At 45.0% G+C, this 14,380-nt stretch overlaps 2 protein-coding genes across 5 annotated transcripts in view; one reads left to right on the top strand and one right to left on the bottom strand.

Annotated features, from left to right (window-relative positions):
- Positions 1-2,372, top strand: part of TMPRSS4 (transmembrane serine protease 4) — a 35,342-nt gene extending 32,970 nt beyond the window's left edge. For 2 of the 4 annotated variants that reach the window (XM_078058923.1, XM_078058926.1), the window contains 2 exons: positions 146-295; positions 827-2,372. In XM_078058923.1, coding sequence (XP_077915049.1) covers positions 146-295; positions 827-970 — 294 coding nt within the window. In that variant the 3' untranslated portion in view covers positions 971-2,372. Of the gene's footprint in view, positions 1-145; positions 296-702 lie in introns of all 4 variants that reach the window. The other 2 variants (XM_036123084.2, XM_078058925.1) reach the window with 2 other exon arrangements.
- The window catches only part of SMIM35 (small integral membrane protein 35), a 118,439-nt gene extending 104,166 nt beyond the window's left edge, over positions 1-14,273 (bottom strand). Inside the window, exon 1 of the mRNA XM_078058928.1 lies at positions 13,755-14,273. The gene's annotated coding sequence lies outside the window, so the exon portion shown is untranslated. The remainder of the gene's footprint in view (positions 1-13,754) is intronic.
- Between the last annotated feature and the right edge of the window lie 107 nt (positions 14,274-14,380).

The following is a 14,380-nucleotide window of genomic DNA, read 5'->3' as shown; positions in this document are numbered from 1 at the left end:
GGCAGAACAGCACAGAGCAGTGGGGAGGAGTAGGGAGCACAGAGGAACAGATGGGCCAACTCCAGGAGGGGAAGAAAAAGAAGCTCACTCCTCCACCCCACCCCTGCCTGCCCTCCCCAGCAACCCCTGTTCTGGTGTCTCACAGGGTGACAGCGGTGGGCCCCTGATGTATCACTCTGACCAGTGGCAAGTGGTGGGTATCGTGAGCTGGGGCCATGGCTGTGGGGGCCCCAGTACCCCGGGAGTATACACCAAGGTCACAGCCTATCTCAACTGGATCTATAATGTCCGGAAGGTGAGCCCCACTTGTTGTGCCCTCCCTCCCTTCCTCTACCCTAAAGGTACCAAACCATCCTTAGCTTTGACTTAAATGGCTCTACGATGACCCCTTACATACTAAATAATTTTCCCCACCAGTAACAACCTGCGATTCCACCAGGAAGAGCTGAAATTCCTTAGATCTGTGATTCCAAATAAACGCAAATGTCTTAGGGTATAGAACACACCCAGCTTTATCATTCTCTATTCTCTGGCACAGAGTTTCCAGAGAACAGACTCTGTTAAGGAGGAGGGTGGGAAGGCTCAAGATACTTGCCTAGAAAAGAGGGAGGAGCAAAGAGCTTCAGAAAAGGCAGGCTAATTTTGCATACATCACCACCTTGTCCAGTTTCAAATCATCTCTTTGTTGGTCTCTTCTCATAGTTGGAGCCATGATGCTGCCCCCCTTCCATACTGCTGGAAACGGCCTCCCCCTGTCCTGCCCACCTGGGGATCCCAGAAGTCAGACAGAGCAAGAGCCCCCTTGGACACACCTCTCTGCCCACAGCCTCAGCATTTCTTGGCGCAGCAAAGGGTCTCCATTCCTGTAAAAGACCTCAGAGTCCACAGGCACCCGGAAGGACGTCAGCAGCCCCAGCTCCGCCACCCCTTGGGCTCCCGGTGTCCCAAGGAGAAAGACACAGTCCACTGAACAGGCCAGCCTTCCAGCCAAGGTCTCAGAAGGCATTGCCAACCAAGAAGGAACTTTCCTACTCTGCGGAATGGAAGCAGACTCTCCGGTGAGAACCCAGATCACCAAGGGCTGGAGTGGAGGGAGGAAGGGGTCTCAGCCAGCCCTCTCCTCCACCCATCCTCAAGCCCACCTGAGCAAGAAACTAATTGTAATGTAAAATGCACTGTCCTACTATTGGCATAACTACTATTACTCACTATCATGACCATTAGCTCTATGGCCGCCATTAAACAGGTGCGTGAAGCCTTTAACCCGGGCGGGCTGGGCTGCGCGCTACGGGCTGAGCTAGGACTGTTGCATCTTATTCTTGTTTTTGCATTTTTTATTAACATATAATGTATTGGGCGCCTGGGTGGCTCAGTTGGTTAAGCCACTGCCTTCAGCTCAGGTCATGATCCTGGAGTCCCGGGATCAAGTCCCGCATCGGGCTCCCTGCTTAGCGGGGAGCCTGCTTCGCTCTCTGACCCTCCCCCCTCTCATGCTCTCTCTCGATCTCATTCTCTCTCTCAAATAAATAAATAAAATCTTTAAAAAAAAAAAAAAAAGAAGTTTGGCCCCAAAGCTGGCTTAATCATTAAAAAAAAAAAAAGAACACATAATGTATTATTTGTTTCAGGGGTACAGGTCTGTGATTCATCAGTCTTGCACAATTCACAGCGCTCACCATAGCACATACCCTCCCCAATGTCCATCACCCAGCCACCCCATCCCTCCCACCCCCCTCCACTCCAGCAACCCTCAGTTTGTTTCCTGAGATTAAGAGTCTCTTATGGTTTGTGTCCCTCTCTGGTTTTGTCTTGTTTCACTTTTCCCTCCCTTCCCCTATGATCCTCTGTCTTGTTTCTCAAATTCCACATACCAGTGAGATCATATGATAATTGTCTTTCTCTGATTGACTTATTCCGCTTAGCATAATACCCTCTAGTTCCATCCACGTCGTTACAAATGGCAAGATTTCGATTTTTGAGGGCTGCATAATATTCCATTGTATATATATACCACATCTTCTTTATCCAGTCATCTGTTGATGGACATCTAGGCTCTTTCCATAGTTTGGCTATTGTGGACATTGCTCTACTGCATCATTCTTGAGCCTGGGTATGAAAAGGTCTCGGGGAGACCACTGATTCTCAAACAAGGGAAAAGGAGACCCAAAGACAACACCTATGACTGGGCAGGGAGAGGATTTAGGTACTCAAGGCTGACAGTAAATCATGGCTCCCCCAGCGGCTGGAAAGAGACACTACACCTCTGAGTCCTTACTTCTACCTAGAGAGCCCGATCTGGTTGCTTTCATTCTTTAACAAAAAAAAAAAAAAACAGACATATAGACCAATGGAACAGAATAGAGAACCCAGATATGGACCCTCAACTCTATGGTCAAATAATCTTTGACAAAGCAGGAAAAAACATGCAGTGGAAAAAAGACAGTCTCTTCAATAAATGGTGCTGGGAAAATTGGACAGCCACATGCAGAAGAATGAAACTCGACCATTCTCTAACACCATTCACAAAGATAAACTCAAAGTGGATGAAAGACCTCAATGTGAGACAGGAATCCATCAAAATCCTAGAGGAGAACATAGGCAGCAACCTCTTTGACATCGGCCACAGCAACTTCTTTCAAGATACATCTCCAAAAGCTAGTGAAACAAAAGCAAAAATGAACTTTTGGGACTTCATCAAGATAAAAAGCTTCTGCACAGCAAAGGAAACAGTCAACAAAACAAAGAGGCAACCCACAGAATGGGAGAAGATATTTGCAAATGACACTACAGATAAAGGGCTGGTATCCAAGATGTATAAAGAACTTCTCAAACTCAACACCCAAAAAACAAATAATCAAGTCAAAAAGTGGGCAAAAGATATGAAAAGACACTTCTCTGAAGAAGACATACAAATGGCTAACAGACACATGCAAAAATGTTCATCATCATTAGCCATGAGGGAAATTCAAATCAAAACCACACTGAGATACTTACACCAGTTAGAATGGCAAAAATTGACAAGGCAAGAAACAACAAACATTGGAGAGGTTGTGGAGAAAGGGGAACCCTCTTACACTGTTGGTGGGAATGCGAGTTGGTACAGCCACTTTGGAAAACAGTGTGGAGGTTCCTCAAAAATTTAAAAATAGAGCTACCCTATGACCCAGCAATTGCACTACTGGGTATTTACCCCAAAGACACAGATGTAGTGAAAAGAAGGGCCATATGCACCCCAGTGTTCATAGCAGCAATGTCCACAATAGCCAAACTGTGGAAAGAGCTGAGATGCCCTTCAACAGATGAATGGATAAAGAAGATGTGGTCCATATATACAATGGAATATTACTCAGCCATCAGAAAGGATGAATACCCAACTTTTACATCAACGTGGATGGGACTGGAGGAGATGATGCTAAGTGAAATAAGTCAAGCAGAGAAAGTCAATTATCATATGGTTTCACTTATTTGTGGAACATAAGGAATAGCATGGAGGACATTAGGAGAAGGAAGGGCAAAATGGGGGGGGGAATTGGAGGGAGAGATGAACCATGAGAGACTATGGACACTGAGAAACAAACAGGGTTTTAGGGGGGGGGGCGGTGGTTAGCCCCGTGATGGGTATTAAGGAGGGCACGTACTGCATGGAGCACTGGGTGTTATACGAAAACAATGGATCGTGGATCACCACATCAAAAACCAATGACGTACTGTATGGTGACTAACATAACATAATAAAGTTAAAAAAAAAAAAAAGACATTTATCACCTGCAAAGTCTGAGGTGGTCCCTAAATGGGGTTCTGGGGACATAAGCATAAGTCCTGCACTCAAATGGTCAGAGAATTAAGCCCCATGGACTTCTCTGGCCATTGTATGGGGGCCCGGGTATTCTGAGGACCCTCCTGGTCAGATGTTAGATAAATATACTTGACAATGCTTTACTAGGTTCTCAGGAAATAACAGAAGTCCTCAAAGGCCAAATAAAAACATGAATAAACAAATAAACAAAACAAAACTATCAGAATTGTGAGCTGAAAGGAAGACAGAGATCTGAAAGCAACAAACTAACTAAAAACTTGGGTTGTCCAAGGGACCAAGACCTTTAGGAAAGTTGAGATCAGAACTAAACCCAGAACCAGTGCTCACCATCAAAGACGGGCCAAGATTTTTAAAAAAGAAAACCCCAGGAGTGGGAATCATCAAAAATAGCAAATTTAGAACCTCAAGGACTTTAGATGTTAGAATTATCAGATTATAAGAAAAACCGATACTGTAGAATATTTCTATGTGCCAGATGCTATTCTAAGTGCTTTGCTGTGTACTGGGTCATTTACGACTCACACAAACCTACGAGATCGGTGCCATTCATATCCCATCCCCATTTTATGGGTAAGAAAACTAAGGCTCAATGAGGCTAAGTATCTTGCCTGAGGTTACATATGGGTAAGGTGAATATAAGCATTGTGACTCCAGTGTTCATGCTATGAACTATCACACTATAGGACCGCCAATAATTTATGAATCTCTAAATAAATTTAAAATGAGTATTTTTTCCACATTTTAAGATATTTTAAAAATACTTTTAATTTAGGGGTGCCTGGGTGGCTCAGTTGGTTAAGCGACTGCCTTCGGCTCAGGTCATGATCCTGGAGTCCCGGGATCGAGTCCCGCATCGGGCTCCCTGCTCAGCAGGGGAGTCTGCTTCTCCCTCTGACCCTCCCCCTCTCATGTGCTCTCTCTCTCTCTCTCTCATTCTCGCTCTCTCAAATGAATAAATAAATAAATAAAATCTTTAAAAAAAAATACTTTTAATTTAAAACTCACATAAAATTTACTATCAACCATTTATAAGTATACGGTTCAATGGCATTAAGTACATTCACACTATTGTGCAACCATCACCACCATCCATCTCCAAAGCTGTTTTTCCCTTCCAGAATTCTGTACCCATTGAACAATAACTCCTCATTTCTTCCTCCCTTGAAATACTGGAAGCCACCTGTCTACCTTCTGTCTCTATGAAGCCTCTGACTACTCCACGTACCTCATGTACGTGGAATTATATAGTATTTGCCTTTTTTGTGCCTGGCTTATTTTACCTAGCATAGTGTCTTCAAGGTTATCTGTGGTTGTAGCCTGTGTCAGATTTTCCTTCCTTTTTAAGGCTGAATAATATTCCATTATTTATACCACATTTTGTTTATCCATTCGTCCATCAATGGACATCTGGGTCCCTCCTACCTTTTGGCTATGGTGAATAATGCTGCTGTGAGCATGGGTGTACAAATAGCTCTTAAAGACCCTGCTTTCGATTCTTTGGGGTGTATACCTAGGAGTAGAACTGCTGGATCATATGGTATCTGTTTTTAATTTTTTATTGTTTTCCATAAGGAACGCACCATTTTACATTCCCACCAACAGTGCACAAGGGTTCCAATTTCTCCATATTCTCACCAATGCTTATTTTCTGTTTAAAAAAATAAGTATTTTAGGGATACCTGGGTGGCTCAGTCATTAGGCGTCTCCCTTCGGCTCAGGTCATGATCCCAGGGTCCTGGGATCGAGCCCCGCATCAGGCTCCCTGCTCGGCAGGAAGCCTGCTTCTTCCTCTCCCACTCCCCCTGCTTGTGTTCCCTCTCTCGCTGTGTCTCTCTCTGTCAAATAAATAAATAAAATCTTTTTTTAAAAAAAAAAGAAATATGAAGGAAAAACAACATTTAAAGAGATAACAGCTGAGAATGTCTGGAACTCATTAAAGGCATGAACCCTCACATTGAGTATTTGCCACTATGGTGTATACACGCATACAACCAAGGTGGAAACATTCAAATAAATCCTCACCTAGGCACATGATCGTGAATCTTCAGAACACCAAAAATGAACAGAAACTCTTTAAAGCAGCCAGAGAAACAACCCAAACTGCCTACAACACCATAAAAATACTACAGTGAGGGACGCCTGGGTGCCTCAGTCAATTGAGCATCCAACTCTTGGTTTCGGCTCCAGTCGTGGTCTGGGGGTCATGGGATCGAGCCCGGCGCCAGACTCCGCACTGAGCATGGAGCCTGCTTGGGATTCTCTCTCTCCTCTCCCTCTGCCCCTCCACTCGTGTTCTTGTGTGCTCTCTCTCTCTCTCTCAAAACAAAAACAAATAAATAAAAATAAAAAGATACCACAGTTAGACTGCCAGCAGACTTCCCCACAGCAGTAAAGGAACCAGAAGACTATCTTCGTGTGCCGAGACAATAGAGAATTGTGAATTCTACAAAACTACCTTTTAAGAATTAAGGCATTTTCAGGAAAACAACAATAGAGTTTACTACCAACAGGTCTTCTCTAAAGGAAAATCTCAAGTATGTACTGTACTTTTAATTTTTATTTAAATTCCAGTTAGTTGATACACAATGTATTATTAGTTACAGGTGTACAATATAGTGATTCAGCAATTCCATATATCACCCAGTGCTCAGCACAAGTGCCCTCCTTAATCCCCCTCACCTATTTCCGCCATCCCTCCACCCACCTCCCCTCTAGTAACCATCAGGTTGTCCTCCCTAGTTAAGAGTCTGTTGTTTCTTTTGCCTCTCTCTTTCCCCCCTTTGTTCGTTTGTTTCTTAAATTCCTCATATAAGTGAATCATATGGTATCTGTCTTTCTCTGACTAACTTATTTCACTTAGCATAATACTCTCTAGCTCCATCCATGTCGTGGCAAATGGCAGGATTTCGTTTTTTCATGGCTGAGTAATATTCCATTACACACACACACCTTCTTTATCTATGGACACTTGGGCTGTTTCCATAAGTTGGCTATTGTAGATAATGCTGCTATAAACCTCAGGGTACATGTATCCCTTCAAATAAGTATTTTTGTATCCTTTGGGTAAATTCAAGTATATACTTTAGAAAGAAAAACAATCCTCACAGGAAGAATGGAGATGCAAGAAGACATAGTGAAACAACTGGTAAAAATGTACATAAATCTAAATGAACTTTGTCTACGTAAAATAACATCTATTTTGTGGGTTAATTTTTTAAAACCTAACTAAAATACAGGATAACAATACCATGTGAGTCAGGAGGGGATAGTTGGAGTTAAAATATTCTAAAGTTATGAAATTATTCCAGAAGTTTAAATATTGAAGAAAGTTACGTTACAGAAAGTGTATGTACTATATTTTAAATGGTCAGAAGAGTAACCACCAGAAGAATGAAAATAAAGTGTTTAGCTTCCAAGATAATAAAAACAAGAAATAGGGGTGCCTGAGTGGCTCAGTCGGTTAAGCGTCTGCCTTCAGCTCAGGTCATGATCCCAGGGTCCTGGGATCGAGCCCCGCATCGGGCTCCCTGCTCTGTGGGAAGCCTGCTTCTCCCTCTCCTGCTTCCCCGCTTGTGTTCCCTCTCTCTCTGTGTCTCTCTGTCGAATGAATAAATAAAATCTTTAAAAAAATTAAAAAAATAAAAAATAAAAACAAGAAATACATTAAGGAAAAGCAACCAAAAAATAACAATCTCAGAGAGAGGAAGAAGAGACTGAAAAGGAGAGAAAGCACAGAAAAAAATGGAACAAAATGTACAAAGTAAGACGGTAAAAATAAGTTATCAATAATCACAATAAATGTTAAACTCACCAACTAATATATAGAGGATAAAAATGTAAAATCAAGCTTTGTGTTATTTATAAAAGACACACCCAAAACATTAGGTTATGGAACCATTAAAAATAAAAAAGATTGAAAAAGATCTAGAACACAAGCACTTTACCAAATTTAAGCTGGAAAAGCTATGTAACATTTTTTTGTAAACAGGGATTTAGGACAAAAAGACAAAACTGACTTTAGGATAAAAGACAGTCACTAGATAGTCATAAAAGGATCAGTTCACCAGGAAGATAAAGTAAGTTAAAACCTGTAAACAAAAAGAAAAAAAAGAAAGGAAAAAACCCGCAATCCCTTTGTCACCACTGGACGTGGCTGCCATACCAAGTCCTTACTCTGAAATAGCATTCCAAGGCAGGCGGGGGCGCGGTGGGGAACAAGCGTCATTCTGCTTCACCACAGAAATCTACCTCCAGGTAACAAGGTGGCTCGAGGTGGGGAGGGGAAGCTCTTCTTCACCCAGAAAAAAATGTAGCTAATCAAGATCAGTGAATGACAGAAAATTTGCAACCTCTAATGAAATAATGGATTCAGGCAAGAATCATCAATGGAGGCGAAAAGCATTAAGTGAAAGATTTATGGAGAACTGGATAGTTGCTTAATGCCCAAGTATCACCCCACAGATTTCTTGCTAATCTCAAGAGGAAAATCTAACTTTAAAATCAAGGATCAGGTTGACCTCACCCTGCCCACTAACAGTGGAATAATGAGATACTATGCACCTCCTGAGGTGAATATGAAGTATACCTCGCACTGCGTCACCTCAAGGCCCCTTACCAAAAATGCTTAATCTATACCTTTACAGCTAATTTCCAGCTAATAGGAAATATATAAGTTAGAAGAATGAGTTAAATGACACCACTTGGAAGCGAACCGATAAATCCAGAAGGTGGAACATTCAACGACACAGGTGACCCAATCTCTTCCATAAGTCAATGTCATGAAAGGCATAACAACCAAAAACGAGCTCTCCGATTGAGTCTTGAATTGAACAAATTAGCAGCAAAAGACATTTGGGCAAAGGGGCAACTGGGGAAATGTGAATAGGATCTGGGGGTTAAATGAGAGTAAGGAATCATTCATTATGTGTGACAATATTATACTTTATAAAAATATCCTTAATTTTAGACATGTATGCAGAAATATTGGGGATAAAATGACATGAAGTTGTAACTTACTTCAGGAAAAACACAACAGGTAAGCAGATATGACAAAATGTCATCAAGTGTGAAATCAAATGATGTTTACTATTCTACTTTTCTGTATATTTGAAATGTTTCTCAGTAAATAGGTTTTTCTTACTTGTATGAACAGAATATAAAATAGCCCTAAAAGAACTAACAGAACTACAAAGAGAAATTGATAAAACCACCATCACAGAGGAAGACTGCAGCATACTTCTCTCAATTATTGATTTAGGTCAAGCAGGTAAAATATTAGTAGAGAAGATTAAATAATATGAAACAGGTGTAGAATCTTGCACGCGACACTTAGAAAATAAATATCCTTCTCAAGCACATTTGTAAAAAGTCAACTACGTACTAGGCCATAAAGTAAGTCTCAACACATTTCAAAAGTAGTATGGGCACCCACCAGACCCAGTTCTGTGCTCCCATCAATCTCCAACCCAGCCTTGCCTACATCCCCCATCCTCCTACCTCTAAGCCCAGCTTCCTGCCTTGCATGGACCCAGCTCTGGCCCCTTTCATTTCTGTGGTTCCAAAGCCCTGGTAACTGCCATCATTTCTAACACCACACCAGTCCCATCCCCCCACCTGGGGCCAGGGCCCGGCTCTGGCTTGGGTGGTCTTCATTGAGCCCACCATGGTGGGAGCCACAGTAGCTCCAGCACCCAGAGCCAGCAGACTGCCCCCACAGAGCTCTGGCTTCCCCAGGGCTGCCTGGAAAGGCTGAGTAACATAACATGGAAATTATTACCTATAGGACAAACACTGAATAATGGAAGACAGGAGACAGGACGGAGCCGGCAGATAAATTACTCATCCTTCTTCCCAGGATGGAACTATTCAGAGAAGCCCTAGTTCCCCAGGGACAGTCCTGTGATTCAGCTGATGGAGCTGTGGTCAGCTCAGGAACACCTCACCTTGTGCTGGCCTTCTCTCTCTCCCGGCCTCACAGCCCTTTCCCCGACTCCTGCTTCCCTGTGATGGAACCCCATGACAAGGCGTTAAGTTGTACCTTTAACTTAGACAAGTTTTCTAAGAAACCTAGGCTAAGATTAAGCTCTCTGACTGTAATGCTATTGAAGGCAAAATAGCAAACAACAGTTTTTAAAATATAAAATAGGGGCACCTGGGTGGCTCAGTCGGTTAAGTGTCTGACTTCAGCTCAGGTATTGATCTCAGGGTCCTCGGATCGTGCCCCATGTCGGGCTCCCTGCTCGGGGGGGCGTCCGCTTGTCCTTCTGCCTCTGCCCCTTCCCCCCCCCCATGCTCACTCACACACAACGTGCGCACACTCTCTCTCTCAAATAAAATCTTTAAAAAATAAAAATATAAAACACAAATGTGATGTTTAAAACACTTCTAAATAATTCATAGGTCAAAAAAGAAATTCTTAAGTTTACTTAAAATAGAAAATTAAAAATACGTCATCTATTACATACATATAGACAGATATAGCTATATATGTGCATATATTCATGGAATGTTCTACGGTGACATTCAGCAGCTAACCTGGGCATGTGCAGAGACAGGCCTACTTTTGCATTCCACAGTCAGAGCATAAGTGATTCCATTGTGGAGGCCAAGAGGGAGCCAGGAATTATACCATGGCTAACATAGAGACTCTCACAGCGGAGCCTCCTCATCTCTGGAAGAGAGGGTGTGGAAAGGAGGTTGGTGGGCAGAGAACATTCTTTCCTCTTTCACAAGGAAGGAAGGAAGCAAGCAAGGGAGCTGAATCCCAGAGAGATGAGCCTGAAGCCAGAGCAGGGGCCTGGCTCTCACAGCTCTGGGTCCAGAGCTATCTCCACGAGCTAGCCCTCCGTGAAAAGCAAGCCATCCCAGGGAGCATGATAGAGCCCTGAGTGTGACCCTGGGCTGGGTACCAGGAGAGGGGCAGGGAGAGGGAGGTGCTGCCCAGCGCATCAGTGCAGTGGGGGAGCTCAGGGGAGATTTCAAACATGATGTGGGGAGCACTGTAAACCACGTGTGTGTAAATGCCATGGAAAGTGGCATCTGAAATAGAACTAGCGACCAAATAAGGTGAATCCAGCTGGAGGGTGGGAGGGGACAGTGGGAACAAAGGCAGGGCAGGGAGAAGCCCCGTGCTCCACGGACAGTGAGAGAAGACAGAATGGGAAGTCGAAAGGACCTGTAAGATGGCTTGGCAGCGAAGAGGATCTGGGCTTTAGAGGCACGCACACCTCGACTCAAAACTGTGTGTTTACTGTAAATGGATTACATAGTTCTAAACAATGCTGAAGGGGCGCCTGGGTGGCTCAGTCGTTAAGCGTCTGCCTTCGGCTCAGGTCATGATCCCAGGGTCCTGGGATCGAGCCCCATATCGGGCTCCCTGCTCGGCAAGAAGCCTGCTTCTCCCTCTCCCATTCCCCCTGCTTGTGTTCCTGCTCTCGCTATCTCTCTCTCTGTCAAATAAATAAATAAAATCTTAAAAAAATAAAAAATAAATAAAATAAAATAAACAATGCTGAAGATTTAAAGAGTCAATGATCCCCCTTCAATCCCCAACCTCCCTCCTCAGAGGCAACCACTGATCTCAGCTGGATGTGCATCTTTCCAGACTCTTTACAAATATTGAACATCTCTGGGTCTCCATTTCCTCACCTGTAAAATGGGACTAACAATAACGGTTCTTCCCTCGCAGGGGTGCCCTGAGGGCTAAATGCCTGAATACATGTAAAGTACTCAGAGAAGGGCCCAGTCCAGCAAGCACGCAGTGTATGGTAGTGACTAAGCGTATTAGTATTTACAAATATCCATAAATGGTTGTCCACTTGTTTTACAAAATGCACGGGGTTTAAATTCTAGCTCTGTTACCTAAGAGTTACATCTTTGGGGAGTTGTTTCAGGTGGGTTTTTTTGTTTTGTTTTGTTTTGTTTTTCAACTTCTCAGTGCTTTGCTTTTTCCATGGGTAAAATGGGGACAATTATACTTGCCTTCCAGGAATAGAATGAGACTTTGATATGTTGCAGGAAGGTGACTTGGGACCCTAGGAATTCAAGCTGTGTTTGCCTGCGTCATTACTATACAGGGCTGGGGGCTCTCCTGCCTGTTCCCAGAGGCCTCCACGCTTCCTGGTTCCGGCCAAAGACGAGGGAGAACAATGGGCAAGACAAAGCCCTGCTTTTCTAACCCTCCTGCAGGGTGAGAACCAGGTTCAGGCCAGGGACCCACACCTGCCTGTAGTTTGAGACGTACTTGGGGAACATGCACACAAATCACCTGGGAAACTTGCTACAGAGCAAATTCTGCTTCAGGAGATGGAAGGTGGGACTTGAAACCCTTTCTAACAAGCTGACTGGTGCTGCTCACGCTGCTGGTCTACAGACCACACTTTAAGAAGCCAGGGCCCAGGACTCCTGCCCTTCCCATGGCCTACCTGAAAGCCATCTATAGATGCTCTGCCTTGTCAAGGGCTCAGACAACTGACCTCAAAGTCCACCCTGGCCCCAAGGGGCTGCCCTCCCTCTGGGCAGGACTGGCACATCCTTAGAGACCCCCGGCCTCTGCAGATGCCATCCCTTCAAGGAAAGGGGAGGGGGGTAGGATCTAGATTTCCCCAGAGAATAGACACAGCCCTTGTTCCCATGAAATTTAAAAATTTACATCCTAGAGAAGATTATGTAATAAACAAGTAAACAGATATATGTCTGCTAGAGATAAATGCTTTAAAATAAAGCAGGATAAGGAAAAAGTATCTGCACTGGTGGGAGATGGTATTGTAAATATGATAGCCAGGGATATCTTCTCTGAGGAGATGACATTTTAGCAGAGACGTGATTAGAATAGAAGAATGACTCCTGTGAGTATCCAGAGGAAGAGCATGTGCAAAGGTCCCGAGACAAAAGGAGGCTGATGTTTGAGGCTCAGCAAGGAGAACAATGAGGCTATGAGTCAGCAGAAAAAAGAAGATATCAAAGGGGCAACGGGGTTGGGGGGAGGGGGTTGCCTGGGTGGCTCAGTCAGTAAAGCATCTGCCTTCAACTCAAGTCATGGTCCTGGGATCCAGCCCCACATCAGGCTCCCTCTCCCTCTGCCTCCCCACCCCCGCTCGCAGTCTCTCTCTCTCTCTCTCTTTCAAATAAATAAACAAAATCTTTAAAAAAAAAAAAAAAGAGGCAACAAGGGCAGAACAATAGAGCCTTCCGGGCAATTATGAGGAATGAATAAGGTAAACTGGAAGGCTCCGAGCAAAAAGAGTACTAATTGTAAATTTTTAAGACATCCTTTACATACAATAAAATTCATCATTTTTAATGTAGAGTTCTGCCAATTTGGACAACTGTGTACAAGCAAGCAACCACAGCTCCATCACCCCCCAAAAGCTTCTCTTGCCCTTTAGAGCCTTCCCCACGCTCACCTACAGCCCCCATCAACCAACCACTCATCTGTTTTCTGTCCCTACAGTGTTGCATTTCCCAGGACGGCACAGAAATGGGACGATACGGTAGGTACTTTCTCCAGTCTGACTTCTTTCACTTAGCATAATACACCCATATTGGCACACAGAGCTTTTTATCACTGAAGGGTACGCCACAGGACGGATGGACAACAGCTTGCCCATCCATTCACCAGCTCAAGGACATTCAGATTGTTTCTTTTTGGGGCAGTGACAAAGCTTCTATAAACACGTGTGTCCAGGTTTCTATACGACTGGAAGTTTTCATCAATTTCTACTGACAAAGATGGAGAGTACAACTCACTCTCCCATCTGAAACAACTCAAAAACTGGGGACGGAATGACTCTGGGACCCAGGCCACCAGGCAGCACGCTGCAATGCTGAGCGCGGAGAAACAAACGAGGCGCCCCCACATCTGCTACAGGAGGGCACGGGGGGCCTGGTAACACCGAGACGGGGGGCGGGGGGCGGGGTTCCAGGCAGGTGTGCTCACCTTGCCAAGTCCCGGAGCAGAGCGAGCGTCACAGGCCGAACTCTGCAGACCCGCAGGCCGGCCCCTGGCGTCTTGGCTTCTCGGGACGGCGAGCGCGAGAGGAAACCCCCTGGGGCTGCGCAAGAGCCACCGGAGAGGGGCGGCCGGACCAGTCCCCCGCGCTCACACGGGGCCCGGAATAGGAACACTGCCACCTACTTTGTCATTCGTGGGCGAAGGCAAGGGTGCTCAAAGGGTGCTGCCTCGGGAGGGGGGCGAGATCAGCCCTAGGTTAAGGGCCGCCCTGTCAGCCCCAGGATCCCCCCCCCATGCCTTTCGGGTGGGTCTTGCCGGCGTCACGTGGTCTCCGCCCACGCCGCTGTCAGTATCCGCTGAAGACTCGCGAGGACCCTGGGCGGGGGTCTGGCCCTGGGAATTCCAATGGCCTTCACCTTCCAGTTTCCCGTGAACTCAGCCGCCGGCCTTAGCCAGGGGTCCCCTCCCTGCACGGCGGCCAGGAAATCCTCTTCAGGGGGTAAACTCGGCCAGTAGTAGGGCTACCTCGCTTGTCTGGCCCCCTCAGGAGTCGCCGTCCTCCCCTGCAGTCCTACGTCTGAAAACCGCCATATCGACTATTCTTTCCAGTT

This window comes from Halichoerus grypus, chromosome 11, assembly GCF_964656455.1.
Source record: "Halichoerus grypus chromosome 11, mHalGry1.hap1.1, whole genome shotgun sequence".
Lineage (NCBI taxonomy): Eukaryota > Metazoa > Chordata > Mammalia > Carnivora > Phocidae > Halichoerus > Halichoerus grypus.
This window is presented reverse-complemented; position numbering and strand designations above follow the sequence as displayed.